Raw genomic sequence first — 27,722 nt, 5'->3', positions numbered from 1 at the left:
AGCCGCCTCCCGCCCCCCTAGAGGCCAGAGGCAGGCCGGCCTCCTCGAGCCGCCGCGCCAGACGCCCCCGCCTCCCCTCGACGCCGGCCGTCGCCCGCCGCCAACCCGCAGGTATGCTTCCCTTTCTTTCTTTTTGTTTTATTTTTTTCCTTTTTGATTCATTGTTGGCACTCACAATTTATTGTTTGTTGTATTGTGTAGATGGAGGTGAACAACAACGACATGGACTCGTTGTCCGATTCGTCGGGTTGGTCGTCATCCGACGATTCGGACATCGACGAGTTGTTGCAAGACGACGACGTCGAGATGATGAGCCTCCTCATCGACGTGCAATCCTTTGAAAACCACGTGAGGCTGATGGATCAGAGGAGAGGGTCGAAGATGGGGCGAGTCACCATCTACCGGAACCATGCTCTCGGACACGAGCATTTGATGGAAGACTACTTCGCAGAGGTACCTACATACCCTCCTCGTCTCTTCCGCGGAAGGTACCGAATGCGGCGTAGTTCGTTTGTGAAGATTGTCAATGATTGTGAGGCCGCCTCCTATTACTTTAAGCGTCATAGATCCGCCGCCGGTATCATGGGGTTTAGTGCATATCAAAAGATATCGGCGGCAATGCGGGTACTCGCTTATGGCATACCCGCGGATTATACTGACGAGTATCTTCGCATTGGGCAAGATACAACCACGGAGTCAGTCCGTAGGTTTGCCAAGTTGGTCATTCGTCTGTACGGTGAGCAGTATCTTCGGGCACCAAACGAGGAAGATACAAAGAGATTAATGGAAATGAATGAAAAAAGGGGATGGCCGGGGATGCTAGGTAGTCTTGACTGCATGCATTGGAGGTGGAAAAATTGCCCAAAGGCATGGCACGGAATGTATTGCGGTAAAAGCCGTGATGCTACCATTGTGCTTGAGGTCGTAGCATCTCAGGACACATGGATTTGGCATGCATTCTTTGAGTTGTCGGGAACACTCAATGATATCAATATCCTCAATAGATCTCCTTTGTTCAAAAGATTAATTTCTGGGGATGCTCCAGCTTGCAACTACAAAGTCATGGACAATGAGTACTCAATGGGATACTATCGCACCGATGGCATCTATTCCGAATGGGCAACTCTTGTGAAGTCCATCAAGGAGAAAAATGAGGTGCCCTTAACAAGAAAAGAGGCTCATTTCACCAAGGCACAAGAGGCAGCCAGCAAGGATATTGAGAGACCGTTCGGTGTTTTGCAAGCAAGGTTTGCCATAGTTCGTGGTCCAGCTCGATTTTGGGACAAAAAAACCTTGATGAACATCATGAAATGTTGTGTGATTCTACACAACATGGTCCTAGAGGATGAAAGAGGATTAAACCTCCCTTGTTTCTATGACAATGTTGATACCCGTGTGCAACCAGAAAGAAATCCTTCTCGCATACACGCTTTTCTTCAAGCACATCGTGAGATTGAGGATGCAACCACTCATGGTCGGCTCCGGGATGATCTAATAGAGCACCACTGGCAGTTGGATGGGCGGCGCATTGGCCCATGATGTATCTTTGTTTTACTTTTCTATGTCCTATTTGATTCGAACAATTAGTGTAATTTGCTCAAACATTGTTGTAATAATTTGAATGATTATTGTTTTATTCGGTGTTGTAATAATAACTAGAATGATTATTGTTTTATGTCAAATGTGATGGAATTTGTGACATGTCATATGATGAAATGTGTGATATATGAAATAACAGTTTTAAAGGTTGGGGTTGACACAAAGACTAGAACCCTCAAATCCAAGTTTAAGGGTTGGATTTGAAGGTTCTAGTCTTTGTCCCTGTTTTTCAACCCTTAAAAGTGTCAAAAAGTGGTAGTTCTCAACCCTTAAAACTGCTACAAGGGTTTGAGAGTTTAAGGTTCTACTAGTAATGCTCTAAAAGTACCAAAGTTCATCAAAACCATTGGCTCTAATAACATATGGGGCCAGCCTATTAGCACATGTATTATTAATCGGGATACTTCATGCCTAAGGCACGACTGGGCGGGAACCTTTCCAATGCATAGCTCGGCTCAATTATATCCAGCACTTGTTAGAAGCCGAGGTGGTTTCGGTCTCCTCGGATTCGGGCTGACGTCAAAACTTTGACTACAAAAGATGATTTCGTTGAACCATTTTTCAAGAGCGACAACCAATTTTCAAGACCGATGACCGAAGATAAATTGGCCGCTCAGGTGAACCGAGGTGCATCCAAATTTAAAGACCGGTTCAGGTGTTATTGACCTGTCCCGGCTAGGAGGCCTTTGACCATGTTGTCTTCTGGCTTGGTGGCCTGAGCTGAGGACTCCCATAGTCGGTTCCAAAGTGGGCCACATCGTGTGGCTCATGATGCATAAACAGAAGGATCCAGAAGACTTGATGTATACTAAAGAAGCTAGATTCATAAAAGACTCAGTGCCCTTGTACATGCCAACTAGGATATTGTAACCCTAAACCCTCCGTATATCTATATAAACCGAGGGATTAGGTATGGGTGTTTACATGTATTCTTTAGTTACTCCAACGCAATAAACACAAGCAAAATGTAGGGTATTATCTCATCAGAGAGCCCAAACATTAGTAAAACCTGGCGTACCTGTTACCGTTGTATCTAAACGCTTAGCTTAGGATCCCTACCTCGAGATCTGTCGGATTTAGCTCCGTCACATATGTCTCGGCACGGCCCAACACGCCTATAAAAAGGTCTGGCACGACATGACCCATATCGTACCTTCTATAAAAGGATTGTGTCGTGCGAGCCTGAAGTCCTCGACTCAGGGATCGGCCTAGCACGTGACTAAAAAGGCCGGCATGGTCCGGCATGCCTGTGGGCTGACCTTCTGGGTCGTTTCGGCCTTCCAAGCCATCCGTGTTTTAAATTTTAGTAAAATATAAAAAAATGAGAAAAAATAAAATACAGAAGAATCTTAAAATCAATGCAGAATACAGAAGAATCTACAAAACTAAAGATACAGACAAAGAAAAATACAGAAAATCTGAAGAAAAAAATAGAAATATTAAATATTAAGAAAAAGATACAGAAAATGTAAAAGGGATTCTTGCCGGACCGGCCTTTTTTTTGAGAAATTGCCGGACCGGCCTTAAGGCTTGACTTCAGGAATGGGCCTTCATCCATGGCGAGCCGAAGGCCACCCCGGCCCTTTTATTTGCCTGCCATGCCGGGCCAAAATCTATGCCCGCGGGCCGGTCTTAAAAACACGGCCTGGCCAGCTTTGCCCTTAACCAATGATTTTCAGGGAAGTACAGTAGCACGAGCATCCTCGGCCGAAGCAGCAATGGAGGAAAAGTCGACCCAGAAAGCGGCCGCGGCGGAGGAGGAGAACCCCTCGCCGGAGTTGTGCCTGAGGATCCCCGGGGACTACGCCGTCGGCTCCATCCCCACCGTCCTATACGTCCCCGACTTCATCTCCGAGACCGAGCAGTCCCAGCTCCTCCACCATGTACTGGACCAATCCTCTCCTTCCTTTCTACTACTCGCCCGATCCCCTACTTTGGTTTCGCTTTCTCCTGTCTTGCTCGTGTGGTCTGAGGCTCTCTCCGGTGGCGGATTCCGTTGCAGGTATACCAGGCACCGGCGCCCAAGTGGAAGATTTTGAAAAACCGGCGGCTCCAGAACTGGGGTGCGTGTTGCCGGCTGCAGTCCCTGAATTGAATCCCTGCTTGAAAATTTGCGCTATTCTTTTCTTTTCTTGCCTCTGGGAAAGTGTTGATTTGGTCGACCTGTGCTGTGCAGGAGGAGTGGTGCACGAGAAGGGGCTACTGCCGCAGGCATGTGAGTATTCATCAGCATTGTAATGTTCAGCACAATTTTGTGGATTCTGTGTCATGCTTTACATAACTGAAGTGCCCCCATGTGGTTTTACGGAGATACTTCAGGGATTCGTTGTTCCTTCATAATTTGGCTGCGATAAGCTTGCTAACGTAGTATGGATGCCCTCAGCCCTCTCTAGAATCCTTAGAATTGACGAAATCTCCGTCAGAGTTTGAGGAAAGAGACATGAAAGAAGATCTCATGTTCTCAGTTTTGAGAGATAACAAGAACTATTTGTATCATCATCTGTTCTCTCTTTCCATCAGTCAAATAAATCTGTTAAAATGGTTTGCTCCTTTTTTAATTTGTTTTGCTGCTTCAGTTATAATGCCCCGCAACAGAGCACATGTTTTTGTTCAAATCACATTTCTTTTGGTCTATCACATAATTTAAGGTTTACTGTTGGTCTATCATCCCTGCATCGCAGGCATGGTTTTATCATCAGGCAGACAGAAATTTATTTTAGATGCCCCTACCCCCTCTGTAATCCATACAATGGCAAAATCGCTATGAGTGTTTGTGGTAGAGACATGTAAAAAGATCTTGTGTGCTCAGTTAAATAAATTGCAAAAGCAATATGCAGTGTCTTATGTTCTCTCTTTCTAATAGTGAAACAAAAATGTTTATTTTTTATTTTTGACAAACAATTGCATTGGGCTATTCATTGTTAATGAGAGAGCTGGGAAGATCTCAACTCTGGGAGATTACAGAGATAGGAAACATAGAAAAGGAAGACATGAAAAGAGGGGATGTACAGGAGAGCAAAGGGCAAAAAACAGTAGCTACCTGGGCTGAGATGCTCGATCAGCGACCACACCGCCAGCTGGTACCAGTCTACCAGATACTGTTCGCGTAGGGGCATTGCACAAGCATGTGATCCCCAACAACAGATTGTTCCTTTGTGATCCCCAACAGTTGATTGCGTGCTCTTTTTGTGTACATTATTGTTTTTGGTCTATTGCATCATAAGGATTAATCCCATGTTTTCATGCAATTTTCTGGCTGGTATCTATGCATGCTTGGCGTTGTACAGAAGACAAAAAAAGCGTTTTCTCAGGAACTAAAAATATGATGAGTGCTTAAAATTACATACAGTGTACATTCTTTTTTACTTTAGTTAGGTGTCATCAGTTTTTAGCATTGAAATTACATTCATTTGTCTAATATTGCAGTACCTCCATGGCTTACAAAGATAACTGACAGAATCTGCCAGTGGACTGGTTTATTTCCTTCAGCAATCAATCATGTTCTGATTAATGAGTATCATCCTAATCAAGGGATCATGGTCAGTAATCATCAGCTCCATATTGTTCATTTCTCTAGTACATCTTCTATGGTTTGCGCTTCACTGAAGTACAATAACACTGCACCTTTCAGCCACATCAAGACGGCCCTGCCTATTTTCCTGTTGTCGCTATCATATCCCTTGCTTCACCGGTTGTGCTTGATTTCACACCCCACGGAAAGCTCAGAGGGCTTGAACATACATATCTCCAAAATATACAAACTGATGAGCCACAGGAGAGTAATGGTTCCTATAAGGTTGAAGGCACAAAGGAAGCTGGTCCTGCTTCGTCACTTCTACTAATGCCCTGCAGCCTGTTAATATTCAAAGATCAGGCTTATACAGGTTAGCCCCGTAGTTTCTTTCATGAATTAGCTTGATAAAAACCTCTTCAGATTATTTTGTTGGCAAAACTAGGCTTTAGTTATTTATATTTTCATGACATTTGCAGACTTCCTACATGGTATACAAGACACTGAGCTGCATAATCTAGACAAGGTGAAACTTTTGCCCACTGCAAAGCACCCCGAATACGCGCAAACTAATAATCAACTTTATTTGCATTCTACAGGTTGCAAATATCTCACAGTGCCCGCAATTCAAGCATCTAAGCTATGATTACAGCCCAGGCAAAGCAGATAGCAGTGCTAGCTCTGAGCCAAGTGGCACCTTCCACAGGACCACCACAAGAGTCTCGTTGACGTGCCGGCTAGTGTTGAAGGTACACAATAAGCTGTTCAAATTCTAGTATCCGTATGGCCTGCTTACATCAGCGTAGCCAGTGGGACAACAGTGAGAAAGAACTGTGGTAGATACAGAGAAGTATGCTAGCAAATCAGAGGATGAGAGGAACACACCAATCTGGCCGGTATGTGCCTTTTGATCATTTAGCATTCCAGAATGTGAAATCACGATGTATCCCCTTGGCGGACAGGGTTCAGTTGTGCTGCCGTTTATCCAGAATGTAGAAAGTATGCATGGATTTTCTTGAATGTAATGACAGAATGAACTTTTAATCCTGCTAGTAATTTCTGAATATACTGCATGGGATATAGCTGCACTGATGGTTAAGATTATTTGAGTTTGGCAGAACCAGAACATTTATGTATATATAAGTAAGTAGAGATCATTCCAGACATGGTTTGTTTTGTGATGAAAATCTTTGGAGAAATATGTTCATGATCCTGTCCAAATAGTCTTTTGTTTTTCTTCCATGAACGGGCAAATGACGGAACATTTCCATGCAAAAACTGTAGTGAAATTCAGAAAAAAATAATGAAATTCATGAAATGACATCGTGCTTTCATTTAAGGAAACTTTTTTGAAACAAAGAATGAAAAGGGGGAACTAGAAGCCACTCTGCCGGACCCTGATAAATCCCGAATGTTTGGATTTTAAGCATGTCATCCCGAACGGTTTTTCATGTCAATTTTAGTTGACGTGAGGTGGCAACTTTAGTTGTTAAAACATGGCAACATTGTCCCAGTTCATTTTTTTTTGTCAGAAAATTGCCATGTTTGCCAACCTCGCGTGGACTAAAGTTGCCATGAAAATCGTTCGGATTGCCATGCTTAAAATCCGAATGTTCGGGATTTATCATTTCCGTATTCTTTTAGGAGAAATTGCAGCGTGAGACTTTGAACCCGGGCCAGCAAGAACAACCTTTGTGCTGTCTACCTTTGCACCAAGGCCAACTTACCATTTCAGGAAATTTTCATGGTCTGTTTAAAAAGAATCATAAATTCCCTCGCTCATGTTGTTGTGATCAAGAGATACTGTGTACTGTAAATAAGAGTTGATTACACTTTCGACTATGTAGTCTCACCATAGCGGTAATTTGCACCATACTTTTTTGGGGTGGAAAAATACTCCCTTTGTAAACAAATATAAGACCGAGTATTTTAGAAATGGGTCGTCATAATAGCTATGTTTTTGTTTTCTTTCTTTCTCTCGGAGCTTGAGGATACATACATACATACATATGGGGCTAGTGGGACTTTTTTTTTACCAACCGCAATCTTCAGGACGGTGGTGAAGGTCTATTGTAATTCCATGGGCCTCACGATGGAATTTTGATTACAAGTAATTAATCTAATGGGGATGGAGGCTATGATAATGAAAATGGCTATGGAAATGTGATTTCATTTTTTACAGGGTATTTTTTAGGGGATTTTTACAGGGTATGAAGATGTGAAGTTGATGACGGCTGCCACGGCCCGGTCCCAACATGGCTTTAGAACCGTGCAAGCCCACGTACACGAATATACGGCCCATGGGTTATGTCATACGTCCCACCACCCGCATCCGCCTGCACTGAAAAAAAAAAGCCCAGTTCGGCTCGAACGCCGCGCCGCCGCACCCACACGCTGCTGGCTGACCGGTCCTTGCCCGGCGCCGGCTAGCCTCCCTTGCTGCCCCCCGCGCGGAGTGGGCAGCCTCGGCGTCCCCCAGGCCCGGCTCCACGCGGCGCGGCGCCCGAGGGTGTTCCGCCAGTCCAAGCGCCTGGTGGCATGTACGCCTCTCACACTCGCAGGCTTCTTCGCCGCGACAGGGGAGCCCGTGCCCATGGCGGCGCCGCCAGGAGGCGCGCGTCGAAGCCTCTGTTGTGCTTCGTCGGCGCCATCCTCCTCGTCGCGGCCTCTCGCCACACCCTGCTCCCCAAGGTATTGATATAATCTCAGAAGCTGAATGCCTGAATCCCATCCCCAGCGGCGCCAAAGATTATTTTTTTTCTGTATGCCTCGATTGGCTGTTGATCCTTCCCTAGGGTATCAGTAGCATTGCAGATCCAGTTGCCGAAGAACTGTGCTGCATTGACTGAATCATTAGCTAATTCCATGTCTTGATTTCCTTCTTGCGAGGGAAGGTGCCATTTCTGGGCTCCTTTTGGAGAGTTTCATTGGCATCTGGTGCTTACATTCCCATGCCCAAATTTTACGGTGTAAAGTATGAGCTGCACACGCTCCCTGTAAGGCCTCCCTGTCTTGGTGTCTCCTTCTGCATTGGCCCCGAAGGCATATTGCTCACAGATTTGTGTGGTAGCTTCTTAGGTGGATGCGAAGGCGGTGGCCGACGGTGACACAATCACAGTGTATGTTGACGCGGCTGACCCTCGTGAGTCCGCCAACGTGCCCCGTGAAGTTCAGCAAGCCGCCGCAGAGCGAACCAAGGCGCGGACGGCCAAGAACTATGAGAAGGCTGATATGCTACATAAGATCATAGTGGATGCCGGATATAGGTAACTTCAAAAATTAACATCAGGCAACTGTCTATTTCTGTGCGGTCTCACCTGCTGACAGTTCTGAAGCTTCTTCTAAGTGCAGGCAAGTTCCTGACTTGACAGGGAAACATGTTCTCGCGAAGAAGTACCGGATCAGGCTAAGGTTTGTCCCACATCTTGGTCCCAATCGATGGTCAAGGGCTTTGTTTGTTCTTATTGGACTGGAGTTGAGATATTATAGAACGAAACGATGCAATGCAGAGGGATTGATGCACCAGAGAACTCGATGCCTTATGGTAAAGAGGCAAAAGAGGAGCTGGTGAGGCTGGTGAAGGGAAGAACCTTAAAGGTTTCCATATGTGATACTGACCGGTACGGTCGATTAGTTGGAGATGTTGTCTGCAATGGTGTCTTCGTGCAGGTAATATGTCATACTCTATTGTCACGTCAGAGTCACCTTTTCGAGGTCTGTTATGCTGGAAATAACCTATGCAAGTACTGAATTATGTATGCTCCATGTGCTGTTTGGTTTTCTTATTAAAAGATCAATAATCATGAAACTGCACATTTACAGTACATGAAACTGTATGTATTTAAGATTTTGAAAATTCTCAGAACTTTCACCAGAACATAAATCGAATCAACAAGCCTCAAATATTACTATTAAATTCTGCACGAAACATGATGTATTTCCTCGTATGAAGATACATGCATACATGCATACTTATGGGCCTGTTAACCATTTTGCGACTTTTCAACTAAGAAACAATCAAGTTTTCATATCTTGCTTTTAAAACAGGAACACATGCTGAAGAAAGGCCTCACATGGCACTACTCTGCGTATGATCGACGGCCTGAGCTCGCAGAGGTAAGCAATGTGACTTGCTTGGCAGCTTCGGTTCACATGACTGAAGAGCAGTATAGCGCACTCTGAGCATTTCTTCAACCTACCAACTACCATATATATACACTTGAAAAGACCTTGACAGACTGAAATTTGTTCAGTGGGAGAAGCAGGCGTGGGTGAGCGGGTTGGGCCTGTGGGCGCTGCCGAACCCTGAGAAGCCATGGGAATGGAGGAAGGAGAAGCGCGCGAGGAAATGGTGAATCATCCGTGACTCGTGCCCAAAGATCTCTAGACGACTAGACGAGAACAGTAGCTTCGGACACTGTATAATGTTTACTCTGTACCTCAACACTTGCATGCTGTAACAGCCTCTGTAGATTGCAGCAGGGAGCATCGATTTGTGTAAGCTCCAATTGGGGACGCATTCTCTTGTTTGCATTAGACTGTTGTAAACTTATAATGATTTCTGTAAACCACGATGTGATGATCAGTTGGTATTAATGGATTGATACTGCTATGTAGCCAAATGTTTCCAGTCTAAAAAAATAGGTACAGAAAGGCAATTCTACTCAAGAAACAAATGGTTAACAAAAGATACAATTTTCAGGATCCATGAAAGACCACTTGCCAAGACCATGACCCCAAATTTCAAGAGAGAACAAAAAAAAAATTTGTGTTGAATGCGGTCAGGTCGTGCTGAACAATCAGCAAAATTCTATTCTGCGTCCTCTTCCGCGTCCAGTGCGAAATTCTATTTCCGTCAGGGGCCAGACCGACGGTTAGGGAGCGTCAAACCCGAACCTGGCGAGAGACCGGCACGGCGGCACGAGCGCCGTCGAGCGGCTGCGGGAGCAAGCACCAAGGGAGGACACCGTGGTGGATCGTCCACTCGGCCGAAGACCTTCTTCCACTCCTACCGGCTAGGTACGCCCAACTCCCCAAGCCCTAAGTGCGTAGATAGATTGGTCAAGGATTTTTTTGTTCCACCGCCCCAAATCTTAATTTCGTCAACTATCTCGAAATGTATCTCTTCCTTTTCCCAGTGCTGATGCAGGTTATTACTGGTGTCTAGTGTTGTTGGCTGCGTACGTTATTGTTCCTTCGACATTACCGTGTGTGTGTGCATGAATCTTTCACCCACGAGGAGCTAAGATGAATTACTTTTCTTCTGCTTTTTCGACCGTGAGACTCTGTTGTGTGCAATGATCTGGTTCCTTTTTCAAGATCATCTGTATTGCGTCAGTGTGGCGCTTGCTATTCCTTTGGCCAGTTCAGAACGTAGCATGATTAACTTGCTGGCGCCTGATGCTGATGTGCTGTAGGTGTCGTGTGACTGTGACTGTGACCTGTACAAGAAGCTGACTCGGGATCGTTTGATGCGCTGTGACCATGCAGCAGCAAGCGCAGGGGGTTTCCAGTGGCATGTACAGATACATGCACCGCTGCGAGAGTGGAGTTAATATTCATGATGTCTTTGTCGAGAGGAGTGCATTCCGGGTGCTGTTTTCATATGTCGGTGCGATATTTCTTCTTGCGAATGTTTGCCGTACCTTGTTGTCACAGGTAGTTTTCTCAGAATCATTCGCAAAAGTCAAAACCCAAGTATGGCTGATTGATTTTTCACTATTCCGCTGCTCGAATCAGGTGTTCATATGTTTTCATGAGCTTTTGGGGCTCTTAGCAATAAAGATGCAGATGCAAAGAAATGTGTCAGGTTCCTAAAAAAGTCATATTAGAAATGCCGTACTGATGATGCTATCATCAAACTGTGGTTTACATTCAGGTGGTGTAGGTTAATGGAATTTTCATGCATTCGATTGTCCCACTCTAATGACTTGCAGTGCTTAAATGTTTCAGGAGAGTTTATGCCTTGGTTCCTTTTGGAGTGTTCCGTTTTCTGCTATCGCCGCTAAATGCTTGCAATACAAGCCTGTGAAGAAAGGTTGGGCGCTGATGCTGTTTCTTCTTTATCCCATTTTTGTGCTTTGCATGCGAACTTTCACCTTAAGGTTGCATAACAATGAGATACTCTTGTTTATCAACATCCGCGTTGAAAATGCTTATATTTGCAGAGTCGTTAATGATTATGCCAAATTTCGGGATTCAGCTAGAACAACACTTTTAGAGGTATGAAAGAACCATTCTGGAGTCATTCATGTGTGCATCGAGATTCCACTCTTGCTGTCAGCATTTGTCACTCTTCAAACATTTATAACATTGCAACAACACTTCAACAATTGCAAACAGATATATGGAATTAAAGGCTTTGGATACCTAATGAAATAAGTAGTAATTGGCACTTTAGCAGAAATGAAGTACTGCTGTCTTGTTTGTACTTATTTAGTGACAAGATTTGCAACAGATTAGTTGTTTTGCGTTAACTAGAAATTATCATTGCCTGATTGCTTATTGCCGTTTCCATTATTCTATTTCATAATATAATACAAAGTACAGAAAGCAGAGGACGAAGTACTGCTCTCTTGTCAGTACTTGTTAGTGACAAGATTTGCAATGGATGAAGTTGTTTTGCGTTAGCTAAAAATGATCACTGTCTGATTGGCTTCTTGCCATTTCCATTCTTTTATTATATTATTACAAGGTACAGAAAATAGAGGCTTCTTCATCCTTTTATCTCTTTTACATCTATGTTATCTTTCGTAGTGGACTAGTACATCGCAAGTTTGTGCCCATCAGCAAGATCCTAAAGCCGGTGCTGAATGAGTGTGTGACCCCTGTTACATGCTACTGGAGCTTGGCATTGCTTTTACGCGATGAAGACGAGATCATGCTCGTTTTTCAGGTAACTCTTGCCTGCTTTCAATTGATTTTTAAATGCAATGTCAGGAACCTGTGGTCTGAAAGAGCCTAATGTGCAGAACCTGCGTCCACCCATCAAACTGTTGCTCCCAATCTGGAAAGCTCTGTGCGCATTCACAAACTCCAGCAGCATTAGCCCTTCCATGCTTCTTCGAGAAGGTGATTGGCATAAGCATGTTGATCGAGATGGTGCTGTGGATTCCTGAATAGTTCCCTGAAGACCTCTCTCTCTGCCGAGTGACAACAGGATGTTCAGTTGTGTCACCACTAACTGAAGATAAATTGTCAAGTGGAGGATTTTGGTGATACCAACAGGGGTCCAACCGAATTATTTCTCTTTACCTGCAGAAGAAACTGAATGCTCCACTTGTAACTTTGGCCTGGCCATGTGGTATTTCTGTCCACTGAAGGAGATTCACAACAGAATGTACCACAATGCTTTTTTCAGTTCCTAGTTGGGAATCCATGTTCTGGGGTGCAGATGTAGTGACACTGTAAGGATGGTCCAACTGCTGATGATAAAATCTTGGACACTTGCATGCAGTCATATCCGTTGCAGTAAATTTCTTTTTTTTTTTCTTTTTTTCCTTGGAGAAGATGTGAAAATATAACAGATTGGATCATCAGGCTACAGCTTACCAAGATGAAACATTAAGCATCTACTGAGCGTTCTGGCTCGCCGCTGCACTGTGCCTGTACATCATTTTTTGTTGATCAGAGCAACAACCGCGCCCAGTGGATCTCAGGATCTGCAGGTGGAGATGTGTAGTGTAATTGACATTGACGGCGGCTGTTTCCAAAGAGCTCAGCAATCAGGTCATCATCATGCCAACCATGCCATCATAATCCTCATCATGAAGAACTCTTTGAGTTAGCATGAACCGTACAATGCTCCTTCTTGCAAGTGTTTGTTGTGCCTTGTTGTCGAAGGTACTATGACCGAGCTTCTGTTATTTCGCTCATGCGCTCTGGTTGCTACATGGCCAATTTATCTCATGAGTTTCTTAGGCTCCTAGCAACACGGATTCAAATGTGTTTTAGTGACAAGATTGACAACGGATCAAGTTGTTTTGTGTTTTATTTTGAAGTAAAATCACGGCACGTATTTTGGAATCGGAGGGAGTAATTTTATCTCTTTTACATCTATGTTATCTTTCACAGTGGACGAGCGCATCGCAAGTCTGTGCCCATGGCAAGATCCTAAAGCGGGTGCTGAACGAGTGCGTGGCCCCTGTTACCTGCTACTGGAGCTTGGCATTGCTTCCATGCGACGAAGGCGAGATCACGACGCTCGTTTTTCAGGTAAATCCCGCCTTCTTCACTGATTTTTGAAATGTACTCTCGGGAACCCTGTGGTCTGAATGAGCAGAAACTGCGTCCGCCGGTCAAAATGTTGGTCCCAATCTGGAAAGCTTCGTGCGCATTCACAAACTCCGGCACCACTAGCCCTTCCGTGGTTCTTCGAGAAGATGATTGGCATAAGCATGTTGGTCGAGATGGTGCTGTGGACTCGTGAATAGTTCCCCGAAGACTTCTCTGCCGAGTGGCAACGGGATGTTCAGTGCTGTCGCCACTAACTGAAGATCAATTGTCAGGTGGAGAATTTTTCTGATGCCAGGGCTCTGAGCCTGACTCTTTCGTCTGACTGATGGATTTATTTCTCCTTGGCTGCTGAGAAACTGAGTGGCCCACTTGTAACTTTGGCCTGACAGTGTGGTATTCCTGTCCACTGAAGAAGATTCACAACAGAATCCATGTACCACAATGTTTCTTCAGACCCTACGTGGGAACCCATGTTCTGGGGCTGCAATGCAAATGCAGCAACCCTGCGAGGAGGGGTGCAACTGCTGATAATAAAACCTTACCCGTTTGCATGCAGTCATATCTGTTGTGCTGAATCATGAATGTCTTTTCTCCTCTTTTTTTTTTCATTGGAGAAGATGTGAAAATCTGATGATCTGGATCATCATCTGCTTAGTGCTTAGTCGTGCGTGCAGGGGCTGCCACCAATCGCTTTCGCTCGCCGCTACATCTGCGTGTATTGTATAACACCACTTTTGTCAAGCAGGCCAACAACCGCGCGCAGGGGATTTCAGGATGTACAGATGGAGATCTGTAGTATTGCATGGCAGTTTTTATCCTTTTCTTTCTGCGAGAATACCTGACAGTGGCCGTTTCAAAAGAGCTCACCAATCAGGTCATCGTCATGCCAACCATTTGCCATCATCATCATGATGAAGGAACTCTCTTGAGTTAGAACGAACTGAACCAGACAAACCACGAGGTAATAATATCTCAAGCACCTGTGTTTAATCTGCACCCCACAGCTCCAGAAACATATATGGACCAAACAAGAGCCATCCATCGTACTGTATGTGATTATTCTTTTGGTGTCACCGACGGACAGAAGCGGATCCGACCGACACACACGCATACACGGGTCTGCGTCACTGTCGACGCGGGGCATGAGTATGCGAGCGCAATCATGCCTCTGTCTGTCTTGTCTCTGCAATGCGATGTGCTTCTCCTAGTCTATATACTCTAGAGATGGAATTCGGTGTAGGATAAGGCACCCAGCGAGCTTGCATTATTGTTTTCTCCGGTTCTATACTAGTGGCGGATCAGGGTCAAGTCGTTCCCCTCTTCTTCTTCTTCATCTTCCACTTCTTCACATGATGACATGACATGGCTTGGAGCATGTCCCTTGGTCACTCATTTTGGATCCCGAGTCCATGGGCGTGGTCCACTCATTTTCTCGTGGCATTCGGCGGGTAGAGAGCCTATAGAGGGGGAAAGCCCAATCACACCACTGGATCAATCTTCAGTCGTTCCTCTCACTGTTTTAAAAAACACGAGGCTAAGGGGCAAGTACCCTCCGTTAAGAGCATCTACGCCTCAAATCATCCCTCATATGCCCACGAACGCGTCCCGCCAGAAGTGAGAAGGAAAAACATGACCCAATCGGATCTCTCATATCATCTTTATATGTCCGACTGTCCAGAAACCCTCATATGGGGATGATATGAGGGCTCGCGAACATGCTCGGGCATTCCATCACATAAGACGCGGCCCCACCTCAGACCACCTTTTCTCTTTCTTTATTCGTTTTTTATTTCTCTTTCTTCATCTTCACCAATTATGTGCAAGTGACCAGACATATCTCTCTATTCTTATAGAAAGCAGAGTTGGTGATGATGGTGTGCCTATCATCCTGCAATAGGCCGTCCGATCTATATATAACGGATAGGAAGCAAACTATGACAATTTACCAGCACTCCTCTCCATATTTGCAAATATGGTCTTCCCTCGTTTTTTCTTTTCTCTCTTAAAAGATAAACTACTCATACAAATGCATCTTAATGTTTCGTGCAACGCAGGGGCATCTTGCTAGTTTAAGAGAACAAAAATGAATAGTGTGACTACGCGGACGGATAAACAGGGACTCAAAACGAACACGCCCGGCCACCACGGGAGTTTAAGGGGTCAAATTTGCAATGTCCGACTATAGATGCTCTAACTTCGCGTTGTTACGTAGGTGGGGACATCCAAACCCAGGTGGCCCTCACTGTTCGCCCCTCTCTTAATTTTGGCATGGTGGACGGTAGTGGCGTGCGCATCAATCGACGACCATGTAACACACACACCGCTCGATTGCAACACTTGAGAAGTGCCCCCGCGCGCACAAGCCGGACGACCGTTGTGTGTGCGGTAGTGTCACGTGGCAACACAGAGAGCACCAGATCGGCATTGTTCTGCTTGTTTCTGATATAGCCCACCATTCACGACAGACGGGGTCAGATCGGCATGCTGGACGATCTGATCGGCGTTGCTATACAGACGACAAGATTACAGCCGACGGCTGCACGATCCTACGTGGAGGGCCAGCAGTGAGTGTGCACGCAGGAGGTTATTTGTTTTCTTTTTTTAGCTGATGCTAGTGCTGTTGGAGAGGAACATCGTTTGCAGATCGTGCGTAAAGTGTCGTCCCTGAAGCAATTTCCATTCGCGAGTGTAGCATCGGATCGGAGAGACAGGCGGACGGGGACATGGCCGTCCGTTCCTCCTCCTCACAGGTCAAATGAGCGGCTAGCATCGCGTCTTGGGTGCAAAGCGTCGGTTGGTCGCTCGTCGTGTCGTGTCGTGTCGTGTCGTGTGAATTGAAACCTAAACTGCACGTAATTAACTAAGCTGCCGTTTGGGAGTCTCGTAAATCTAGAGGCTAGACGTGCACGCATGGAGTTTAAGATCCTATTACCAGATGGTCCGCCCCTAATTCTTGGTACTCGGCAAATCAGTGACATAGCAATGCGAACGAGACTTGCCTGCTTCCCTGGCGTGCGCCCATCCATGCTTCCGCATGCGTGGTATGATTTGATTGAAACAAAATAAGACCAGTTCCATCCTCTTAAAATCAATCAACGCGGACGACACTTGCCTAGCAACGCACATGTTTGAGCTGCATACGTGCATGACTGTTAGGACGGATCTAATTAAAAATTAAAACGGAACGGGATCACGGGATTGCTCGATGGAGTGACCGATCGAGACAGTGCATGCCCGTTATATTAGTTCACGCATGCGCACACGCCACCTTAACCAGTGTACTAATCCATCGTTAATCAGTTAACTAATGATGCAGGGTCCGTGCCCTTCGTCGATGGTTCGTCGACGTTTGGGATTAGAGCAATTGGGCGGGTCCAGCATGAGCAAATATATATTCATCATCTATCAAGTCAATACAAAGAATACTAGAAGTAAAAATTACATCTAGGTACATTGACCATCTAGAGACGACTACAAACACTAGAGCAAATCGAAGGCGCGTCTCCATCATCATCTCTTCCTCATTGAAGTCAGGCAAACCTTGTTGTAGTAGACAGTCGAAAAGTCGTCGTGCTAAGACCCAATAGGACCAGCACACCAGAACAGGAACCGCTGCCGATAAAGAGAAGTGTAGATCGGAAGGATCCAAACTAAAGACACACGAGCACGAACCAACGAAGACCAGATCCACCAAAGACAAAACGCCGACCGAATCCCGTGGGAACCGTTGGACAAACACCTCCACACACCTCCGATGACGCTGGACGCACCACCATAATGGAGACTAGACGGGAAGTACCTTATTCCAACTTAAGGCAGCCGTCACCATCTCGTCTTCCTAAGCAAGACACAAACCCTAAATGAACACAAAAGAACATCAAAAATAGAGCAGGAACCCTCCTGTCGGCACGTGCCGAGATCCACCACGCCTTCATGACCCTAAGACCATGAAAGACGAAGCCCTGAGCCGGCGCCGGCGAGAGGCACAAAATCCTCAAACACCTCGCGCGAGAGAGGCATGAGGTGGAGGTCGAGACGTACGTGACTTGTACTCCCTCTGTTTCTAAATATGTCTTCTTAGAGATTTCAATATAGACTACATACGTATGTTTATAGACGTATTTTACAGTGTAGATTCACTTATTTTTTTTCCATATTGAAACGTTTCTTTCACCTTGTTGTAGTGTGATCATGGTGAGCAGCCAAGTTTGATAATGATGCAACGCTAAAAAGAAGGATCGATCGATGCATACCAATCATACATGTTTCTGACGGTCGTTATAGACCACATCCTAGCCGCAAGCAGTACCAAAATCTATCTGTCTGTCGAAGCAGTCGCTCGACGCCGATGGGTTGGCAGCACAGAAGAGACGCACCTCTCTTCGACGGTGACAGGATTGAATTCGGCGACCAATTGGTTGGAGTATATACTACTGTGTGTTACATCACTTGATACAAACCGTGAAGATGCACACACAGCGACACATGGCATAGCCAAAGTCCAGGTCAGACGAACAAGCCACGGTCGATCCTTCTGTCCGAGTCAACAGCTGTATTGTAGCAGTAGAAAAAACATCTCAGCAACGGACAGAACCAAGTCGCTGGTGAAGGATGCGACAGTACTCCAAAGCGGATCTGAAGCGTACGGGGATTCACATTCTACGCCGTTCCAAAGCGGATCTGAGGGCAGCGGGAAACCCGTTCGTTGCACACAAGTTTTCACCATCTTCTTATCGTCGAGGTTCGTCCCGGATTCGGGGTACTTAAGATAACCTTTCCGGTTAAACATGAATCCCACCATCATGCAGTACTACTATACTTGCATTTGGCGAGGGTGAGCTACTGAGCTGGTTGGGGCCAGAAAGAAGCAGTGAATTGTTCAAGATAGTATTTATTTTGTTGGGTCTCATCCGTGTGTCCTCATGGATGGGGTATACCTACGGCCGAATAGCCAAAAATGCACTTACTGGCTTACTGCTGGCCCTCGCTCCTCAGCATATGCCACTGCGGTCATGTGCGATCACAGTGCCATTGCACTGTTCACATTGAACATTTTGGTTTCTACTCAAACATAAATACGTATTTGCATTCTTGTATTGCACATTTGCAGCCATGTGCATTCACTCCTCACGACCTCACTACTCGGGGCTCAGCATGTACCACTGTATTGCGGTCATGTGCATTCACAGGACCATCGCACTTGTCACAGTGCCCATTTTTCCATTTCCATTTTTCTATTTTTTCTTCTCAGATGTCTGAATATGATTATTATTTTTTGCTTCGTTCCTCATGCGCTTTTTTTTTTGCGAGAGCGTACAAATGGCAGCAAGTGCGAGGATGCAGAAAACAATTCCTGTGTGTGCAGGGAAAATGACAGGGGACTGCAGCCTGCAGAAAACATCCCAAAAAAGAGTGCAGAATAGTTCTGCGTGCGGTTTTTCCTAAACAAGGCGTTTCTTTTTTCCTTTTCAGCTCACACAGTTGTTCGATCAGCGCCAAAAATATAATTCAGTTAGAGAGGAAAAGCACAGATTTGGCGTGCAGGCTGCAAGGGTTTTTTGATCTTTTGTTGGCCTGATAGACATTCTTTATTCCACGAATTCTGGACATGTCAGTTTCCAACACTGCTGAGCATTCATTTCCCAACTAACACACAAGTAGTATAGGAACAAATCAACTTTCCAGGATAACACTCGAGTTCAGTGGGTCTACTCAAGCTTGGATTAAAACTTTTTAAATAGAAAAGGAAAATAGAGAGAAGAAAAATGGATTAACACTTTTTTAACAGAAAAGAAAACAACAGATGCCTTCGACTCTATCAAATGGGAATTCATCATCGACCTCTTGCAACGAAAGGGCTTCCCTTGCAAATTCCGTGATTGGATTGTCGCTCTGCTTTGTTCCTCACGTTTCCCGCTCACTGGTATGCCCGGAACTCCCATCAAACATGGTCAAACATGGTCGCCGATTCTTGCTATTTCGTCCTTGCAATTGATCTGCTTCACCAAATATTTGACCTGGCAACTAGGAAGGGCCTCCTTCATAAGATTCGAGGACGAGTTGCTATGATGAGAACCTCCTTATACGCGGATGACGCGGACTTTTTCATGGCCCCTATCAAGAGACACATCGACAACCTCTCCGCCATTTTGAAGAGCTTCGGTGATGTCATGGGTGTATGCACCAACTTTCACAAGAGCTCGGTTGTGCCCATCCGGTGCTCCCACATTGACTTGGATCATGTCCTCGGTGGTGTTCCGGTGTCTAGAGCCACCTTCCAGATGAAATACCTGGGCCTCCACTCTGGTCTGGCAGCTCAAGACTGGAGATTGTTGGAAATATGCCCTAGAGGCAATAATAAAATGGTTATTATTATATTTCTTTGTTCATGATAATTGTCTATTGTTCATGCTATAATTGTGTTATCCGGAAATCGTAATACATGTGTGAATACATAGACCACAACACGTCCCTAGTGAGCCTCTAGTTGACTAGCTCGTTGACCAAAAGATAGTCATGGTTTCCTGACTATGGACATTGGATGTCATTGATAACGGGATCACATCATTAGGAGAATGATGTGATGGACAAGACCCAATCCTAAGCATAGCTCAAAGATCGTATAGTTCGCTTGCTGTAGCTTTTCCGAATGTCAAGTATCATTTTCTTAGACCATGAGATTGTGCAACTCTCGGATACCGTAGGAGTGCCTTGGGTGTGCCAAACGTCACAACGTAACTGGGTGACTATAAAGGTACATTACAGGTATCTCCGAAAGTATCTGTTGGGTTGGCACGAATCGAGACTGGGATTTGTCACTCCGTATGACGGAGAGGTATCTCTGGGCCCACTCGGTAATGCATCATCATAATGAGCTCAATGTGACCAAGTGGTTGATCACGGGATCATGCATTACGGCACGAGTAAAGTGACTTGCCGGTAACGAGATTGAACGAGGTATTGGGATACCGACGATCGAGTCTCGGGCAAGTAACGTACCGATTGACAAAGGGAATTGTATACAGATTGATTGAATCCTCGACATCGTGGTTCATCCGATGAGATCATCGTGGAGCATGTGGGAGCCAACATGGGTATCTAGATCCCGCTGTTGGTTATTGACCGGAGAGGCGTCTCGGTCATGTCTGCATGTCTCCCGAACCCGTAGGGTCTACACACTTAAGGTTCGGTGACGCTAGGGTTGTAGAGATATTAGCATGCAGTAACCCGAAAGTTGTTCGGAGTCCCGGATGAGATCCCTGACGTCATGAGGAGTTCCGGAATGGTCCGGAGGTAAAGATTTATATATGGGAAGTCAAGTTTTGGCCATCGGGAAGGTTTTGGGGGTTACCGGTATTGTACCGGGACCACCGGAAGGGTCTCGGGGGTCCACCAGGTGGGGCCACCCATCCCGAAGGGCCCCATGTGCTGAATTGGGTGGGGAACCAGCCCCTAGTGGGCTGGTGCGCCCCCCCTTGGGCCTGCCCTGCGCCTAGGGTTGGGAAACCCTAGGGGTGGGGGCGCCCTCCACTTGGCTTGGGGGGAAGCCACCCTTGGCCGCCGCCCCCTTGGAGATCCATCTCCCTAGGTCCGGCTCCCCCCCAAGGCCCCTATATAAAGAAGGGGGGAGGGAGGGCAGCCGCACCCCCGTGCTCTTGGCTCCTCCCTCTCCCTCCGTAACACCTCTCCTCCCCGCTTGCGCTTGGCAAAGCCCTGCCGGGATCCTGCTGCATCCACCACCACGCCGTCGTGCTGCTAGATCTTCATCAACCTCTCCTTCCCCCTTGCTGGATCAAGAAGAAGGAGACGTCTTCCTAACCATACGTGTGTTGAACGCGGAGGTGTCGTCCGTTCGGCACTAGGTCATCGGTGATTTGAATCACGTCGAGTACGACTCCATCAACCCCGTTCTCTTGAACGCTTCCGCGCGCGATCTACAAGGGTATGTAGATGCACTCCTCTCTCCCTCGTTGCTAGATGACTCCATAAATTGATCTTGGTGATGCGTAGAAAATTTTAAAATTCTGCTACGTTCCCCAACAGTGGCATCATGAGCTAGGTCTATGCGTAGTTACTATACACGAGTAGAACACAAAGCAGTTGTGGGCGTCGATATTGTCAATTTGCTTGTCGTTACTAGTCTTATCTTGATTCGGCGGCATCGTGGGATGAAGCGGCCCGGACCGACCTTACACGTACGCTTACGTGAGACTGGTTCCACCGACTGACATGCACTAGTTGCATAAGGTGGCTGGCGGGTGTCTGTCTCTCCCACTTTAGTCGGATCGGATTCGATGAACAGGGTCCTTATGAAGGGTAAATAGAAATTGGCAATTCACGTTGTGGTTTTGACGTAGGTAAGAAACGTTCTTGCTAGAAACCTATAGCAGCCACGTAAAAACTTGCAACAACAATTAGAGGACGTCTAACTTATTTTTGCAGCAAGTGTTTTGTGATGTGATATGGCCAAAGGATGTGATGAATGATATATGTGATGTATGAGATGATCATGTTCTTGTAATAGGAATCACGACTTGCATGTCGATGAGTATGACAACCGGCAGGAGCCATAGGAGTTGTCTTTATTTATTTATGACTCGCGTGTCAACATAAACATCATGTAATTACTTTACTTTATTGCTAAAGCGTTAGCCATAGTAGTAGAAGTAATAGATGACGAGACAACTTCAAGAAGACACGATGATGGAGATTATGGTGTCATGCCGGTGACAACGATGATCATGGAGCCCCGAAGATGGAGATCAAAAGGAGCAAATGATATTGGCCATATCATGTCACTATTTGATTGCATGTGATGTTTATCATGTTTTACATCTTATTTTCTTAGAACGACGGTAGCTTAAATAAGATGATCCCTCGCAATAATTTCAAGAAAGTGTTCACCCTAACTGTGCACCGTTGCGAAGGTTCGTTGTTTCGAAGCACCACGTGATGATCGGGTGTGATAGATTCTAATGTTCGAATACAACGGGTGTAAGCCAGATTTACACACGCAATACACTTAGGTTGACTTGACGAGCCTAGCATGTACAGACATGGCCTCGGAACACGGAAGACCGAAAGGTCGAGCATGAGTCGTATAGAAGATACGATCAACATGAAGATGTTCACCGATGTTGGCTAGTCCGTCTCACGTGATGATCGGACACGGCCTAGTTAACTCGGATCATGTTTCACTTAGATGACTGGAGGGATGTCTATCTGAGTGGGAGTTCATTGAGTAATTTTATTAGATGAACTTAGTCTAAAATCTTTACAATATGTCTTGTAGATCAAATGGCCCACGTTGTCCTCAACTTCAATGCATTCCTAGAGAAAACTAAGCTGAAAGACGATGGCAGCAACTATACGGACTGGGTCCGGAACCTGAGGATCATCCTCATAGCTGCCAAGAAAGATTATGTCCTAGAAGCACCGCTAGGTGACACACCTGTCCCACAGAACCAAGACGTTATAAACGCTTGGCAGTCACGTGCTGATGATTACTCCCTCGTTCAGTGCGGCATGCTTTACAGCTTAGAACCGGGGCTCCAAAAGCGTTTTGAGAGACACGGAGCATATGAGATGTTCGAAGAGCTGAAAATAGTTTTTCAAGCTCATGCCCGGGTCGAGAGATATGAAGTCTCCGACAAGTTCTTCAGCTGTAAGATGGAGGAAAATAGTTCTGTCAGTGAGCACATACTCAGAATGTCTGGGTTGCATAACCGCTTGACTCAGCTGGGAGTTAATCTCCCGGATGACGCGGTCATTGACAGAATCCTTCAGTCGCTTCCACCGAGCTACAAGAGCTTTGTGATGAACTTCAATATGCAGGGGATGGAAAAGACCATTCCTGAGGTGTATTCAATGCTGAAATCAGCAGAGGTGGAAATCAAAAAGGAACATCAAGTGTTGATGGTGAATAAAACCACTAAGTTCAAGAAAGGCAAGGGTAAGAAGAACTTCAAGAAGGACGGCAAGGGAGTTGCCGCGCCCGGTAAGCAAGCTGCCGGGAAGAAGCCAAAGAATGGACCCAAGCCCGAGACTGAGTGTTTTTATTGCAAGGGAAGTGGTCACTGGAAGCGGAACTGCCCCAAATACTTAGCGGACAAGAAGGCCGGCAACACTAAAGGTATATGTGATATACATGTAATTGATGTGTACCTTACCAGTACTCGTAGTAGCTCCTGGGTATTTGATACCGGTGCGGTTGCTCACATTTGTAACTCAAAGCAGGAGCTGCGGAATAAGCGGATACTGGCGAAGGACGAGGTGACGATGCGCGTCGGGAATGGTTCCAAGGTCGATGTGATCACCGTCGGCACGCTGCCTCTACATTTACCTACGGGATTAGTTTTAAACCTCAATAATTGTTATTTAGTGCCAGCTTTGAGCATGAACATTGTATCAGGATCTCGTTTAATTCGAGATGGCTACTCATTTAAATCCGAGAATAATGGTTGTTCTATTTATATGAGAGATATGTTTTATGGTCATGCTCCGATGGTGAATGGTTTATTCTTAATGAATCTCGAGCGTAATGCTACACATATTCATAGTGTGAATACCAAAAGATGTAAGGTTGATAATGATAGTCCCACATACTTGTGGCACTGCCGCCTTGGTCACATAGGTGTCAAACGCATGAAGAAGCTCCATGCAGATGGACTTTTAGAGTATCTTGATTACGAATCATTTGACACATGCGAACCATGCCTCATGGGTAAAATGACCAAGACTCCGTTCTTAGGAACAATGGAGCGAGCAACCAACTTATTGGAAATCATACATACTGATGTGTGCGGTCCAATGAGTGTTGAGGCTCGCGGTGGCTATCGTTATGTTCTCACCCTCACTGATGACTTGAGTAGATATGGGTATGTCTACTTAATGAAACACAAGTCTGAGACCTTTGAAAAGTTTAAGGAATTTCAGAGTGAGGTTGAGAATCAACGTGACAAGAAAATCAAGTTCTTGCGATCAGATCGTGGGGGAAAATACTTGAGTCACGGATTTGACACACACTTAAAAAAATGTGGAATGGTTTCACAACTCACGCCGCCTGGAACACCTCAGCGTAATGGTGTGTCCGAACGTCATAATCGCACTCTATTGGATATGGTGCGATCTATGATGTCTCTTACCGATTTACCGCTGTCATTTTGGGGCTATGCTTTAGAGACTGACGCATTCACTTTAAATAGGGCTCCGTCGAAATCCGTTGAGACGACACCGTATGAATTATGGTTTGGGAAGAAACCTAAGCTGTCATTTCTAAAAGTTTGGGGATGCGATGCTTATGTCAAGAAACTTCAACCTGAAAAGCTCGAACCCAAGTCGGAAAAATGCGTCTTCATAGGATACCCTAAAGAAACGGTTGGTTATACCTTCTACCTCAGATCCGAAGGCAAGATCTTTGTTGTCAAGAATGGGTCCTTTCTAGAGAAAGAGTTTCTCTCGAAAGAAATAAGTGGAAGGAAAGTAGAACTTGATGAAGTATTACCTCTTGAACCGGTAAGTGGCGCAGCTCAAGAAAATGTTCCTGAGGTGCGTGCACCGACTAGAGAGGAAGTTAATGATGATGATCATGAAACTTCAGATCAAGTTACTACTGAACTTCGTAGGTCCACGAGGACATGTTCCGCACGAGAGTGGTACGGCAACCCTGTCTTGGAAATCACGTTGTTAGACAACGGTGAACCTTCGAACTATGAAGAAGCGATGGCGGGCCCGGATGCCGACAAATGGCTGGAAGCCATGAAATCCGAGATAGGATCCATGTATGAAAACGAAGTATGGACTTTGACTGACTTGCCCGATGATCGGTGAGCCATAGAAAATAAATGGATCTTTAAGAAGAAGACAGACACGGATGGTAATGTGACCATCTATAAAGCTCGGCTTGTCGCTAAGGGTTATCGACAAGTTCAAGGGGTTGACTACGATGAGACTTTCTCACCCGTAGCGAAGCTGAAGTCCATCCGAATCATGTTAGCAATTGCCGCATTCTATGATTATAGATATGGAAAATGGACGTCAAAACGGCATTCCTTAATGGTTTCCTTAAGGAAGAATTGTATATGATCCAGCCGGAAGGTTTTGTCGATCCTAAGAATGCTGACAAGGTGTGCAAGCTCCAACGCTCAATTTATGGGCTGGTGCAAGCATCTCGGAGTTGGAACATTCGTTTTGATGAGATGATCAAAGCGTTTGGATTTATGTAGACTTATGGAGAAGTCTGCATTTACAAGAAAGTGAGTGGGAGCTCTGTAGCATTTCTCATATTGTATGTGGATGACATACTGTTGATGGGAAATGATATAGAATTCTTGGAAAGCATAAAGGCCTACTTGAACAAGTGTTTTTCAATGAAGGACCTTGGATAAGCTGCTTATATATTAGACATCAAGATCTATAGAGATAGATCGAGACGCCTCATTGGTATTTCACAGAGTACGTACCTTGACAAGATATTGAAGAAGTTCAAAATGGATCAGTCAAAGAAGGGGTTCTTGCATGTATTGCAAGGTACGAGATTGAGCACGGCTCAATGCCCGACCACGGCAGATGATAGAGAAAAGATGAGTGTCGTCCCCTATGCCTCGGCCATAGGGTCTATCATGTATGCTATGCTGTTGTGACGCCCCCGATTCAATCGTACACTAATCATGCACGCAAATGTGTACGATCAAGATCAGGGACTCACGGGAAGATATCACAACACAACTCTACAAATAAAATAAGTCATACAAGCATCATAATACAAGCCAGGGGCCTCGAGGGCTCGAATACAAGTGCTCGATCATAGACGAGTCAGCGGAAGCAACAATATCTGAGTACAGACATAAGTTAAACAAGTTTGCCTTAAGAAGGCTAGCACAAACTGGGATACAGATCGAAAGAGGCGCAGGCCTCCTGCCTGGGATCCTCCTAAACTACTCCAGGTCGTCATCAGCGGGCAGCACGTAGTAGTAGGCACCTCCAGTGTAGTAGGGGTCGTCGTCGATGGCGGCGTCTGGCTCCTGGACTCCAGCATCTGGTTGCGACAACCAGAAAGAAAGGAAAGGGGAAAAAGGGGGGAGAAAGCAACCGTGAGTACTCATCCAAAGTACTCGCAAGCAAGGAACTACACTACATATGCATGGGTATATGTGTAAGGAGGCCATATCGGTGGACTGAACTGCAGAATGCCAGAATAAGAGGGGGATAGCTAGTCCTATCGAAGACTACGCTTCTGGCAGCCTCCGTCTTGCATCAAGTAGAAGAGAGTAGATCGAAGCCCTCCAAGTAGCATCTCCAAGTAGCAACTCCAAGTAGCATCTCCAGTAGCATCGCATAGCATAATCCTACCCGGCGATCCTCTCCTCGTAACCCTGTGGAAGAGCGATCACCGGGTTGTCTGTGGAACTTGGAAGGGTGTGTTTTATTAACTATCCGGTTCTAGTTGTCATAAGGTCAAGGTACAACTCCAAGTCGTCCTGTTACCGAAGATCACGACTATTCGAATAGATTAACTTCCCTGTAGGGGTGCACCACATTCCCCAACACGCTTGATCCCATTTGGCCGGACACACTTTCCTGGGTCATGCCCGGCCGCGGAAGATCAACACGTCGCAGCCCCACCTAGGCACAACAGAGAGGCCAGCACGCCGGTCTAAACCTAAGCGCGCAGGGGTCTGGGCCCATCGCCCTGAGCACACCTGCACGTTGCGTGGGCGGCCGAAAGCAGACCTAGCCTAGTGGCGTTCCAGTCCAATTCGGCGCGCACCGCTCCGTCGCTGACGTCTGAAGTGCTTCGGCTGATACCACGACGCCGGGATACCCATAACTACTCCCGCGTAGATGGTTAGTGCGTATAGGCTCGTAGCCGACTCAGATCAAATACCAAGATCTCGTTAAGCGTGTTAAGTATCCGCGAACGCCGAACAGGGCCAGGCCCACCTGTCTCCTAGGTGGTCTCAACCTGCCCTGCCGCTCCGCCACAAAGTAACAGTCGGGGGCCGTCGGGAACCCAGGCCCACCTCTACCGGGATGGAGCCACCTGTCCTTTCAGCCCCCAACTTCGAACAGTATCACAGGTAATGTAACAGTGTAAAGTATATAGTATATGCCCGTGATCACCTCCCGAAGTGATCACAGCCCAGTAGTACAGCATGGCAGACGGACAAGAGTGTAGGGCCACTGATGGAACACTAGCATCCTATACTAAGCATTTAGGATTGCGGGTAAGGTATCAATGACTGTAGCAGCAATGACAGGCTATGCATCAGAATAGGATTAACGGAAAGCAGTAACATGCTACACTACTCTAATGCAAGCAGTATAGAGAAGAGTAGGCGATATCTGGTGATCAAAGGGGGGGCTTGCCTGGTTGCTC

General features: G+C 45.9%; 2 protein-coding genes and 1 pseudogene across 2 annotated transcripts; all 3 read left to right on the top strand.

Moving 5' to 3' along the window:
* The first annotated feature begins 3,276 nt into the window (after nt 1-3,276).
* LOC119267131 (alpha-ketoglutarate-dependent dioxygenase alkB homolog 6-like) lies at nt 3,277-6,323 on the top strand. Its single transcript, XM_037548458.1, has 7 exons — nt 3,277-3,482; nt 3,602-3,662; nt 3,776-3,814; nt 5,026-5,138; nt 5,231-5,483; nt 5,590-5,636; nt 5,710-6,323. The coding sequence occupies exons 1-7, from the start codon at nt 3,318-3,320 to the stop codon at nt 5,884-5,886; spliced, it is 855 nt and encodes a 284-aa protein (XP_037404355.1). The 5' UTR covers nt 3,277-3,317; the 3' UTR covers nt 5,887-6,323.
* A 1,158-nt stretch (nt 6,324-7,481) lies between these two features.
* LOC119267132 (probable staphylococcal-like nuclease CAN1) lies at nt 7,482-9,697 on the top strand. The gene is made up of 7 exons (XM_037548459.1): nt 7,482-7,801; nt 8,005-8,106; nt 8,189-8,376; nt 8,462-8,521; nt 8,620-8,779; nt 9,158-9,226; nt 9,364-9,697. Exons 1-7 carry the CDS (start codon nt 7,649-7,651, stop codon nt 9,463-9,465), a joined length of 834 nt encoding a protein of 277 aa, XP_037404356.1. The 5' UTR covers nt 7,482-7,648; the 3' UTR covers nt 9,466-9,697.
* Nucleotides 9,698-10,554: 857 nt separating this feature from the next.
* LOC119271941 lies at nt 10,555-13,538 on the top strand (annotated as a pseudogene).
* The last annotated feature ends 14,184 nt before the right edge of the window (nt 13,539-27,722 follow it).

This window comes from Triticum dicoccoides, chromosome 3A, assembly GCF_002162155.2.
Source record: "Triticum dicoccoides isolate Atlit2015 ecotype Zavitan chromosome 3A, WEW_v2.0, whole genome shotgun sequence".
NCBI lineage: Eukaryota > Viridiplantae > Streptophyta > Magnoliopsida > Poales > Poaceae > Triticum > Triticum dicoccoides.
Note: the sequence above shows the minus strand (reverse complement) of the source record. Positions and strands in the feature narration are given on the sequence as shown.

Coding starts and splice junctions, on each gene's coding strand:
- LOC119267132 (XM_037548459.1), top strand. CDS start 7,649: ATGTACGCCTCTCACACTCGCAGGCTTCTTCGCCGCGACAGGGGAGCC. Junction 8,107..8,188: donor ATGAGCTGCACACGCTCCCT/GTAAGGCCTCCC, acceptor GTAGCTTCTTAG/GTGGATGCGAAGGCGGTGGC. Junction 9,227..9,363: donor GACGGCCTGAGCTCGCAGAG/GTAAGCAATGTG, acceptor AAATTTGTTCAG/TGGGAGAAGCAGGCGTGGGT.
- LOC119267131 (XM_037548458.1), top strand. CDS start 3,318: ATGGAGGAAAAGTCGACCCAGAAAGCGGCCGCGGCGGAGGAGGAGAAC. Junction 3,483..3,601: donor AGTCCCAGCTCCTCCACCAT/GTACTGGACCAA, acceptor ATTCCGTTGCAG/GTATACCAGGCACCGGCGCC. Junction 5,484..5,589: donor CAAAGATCAGGCTTATACAG/GTTAGCCCCGTA, acceptor TGACATTTGCAG/ACTTCCTACATGGTATACAA.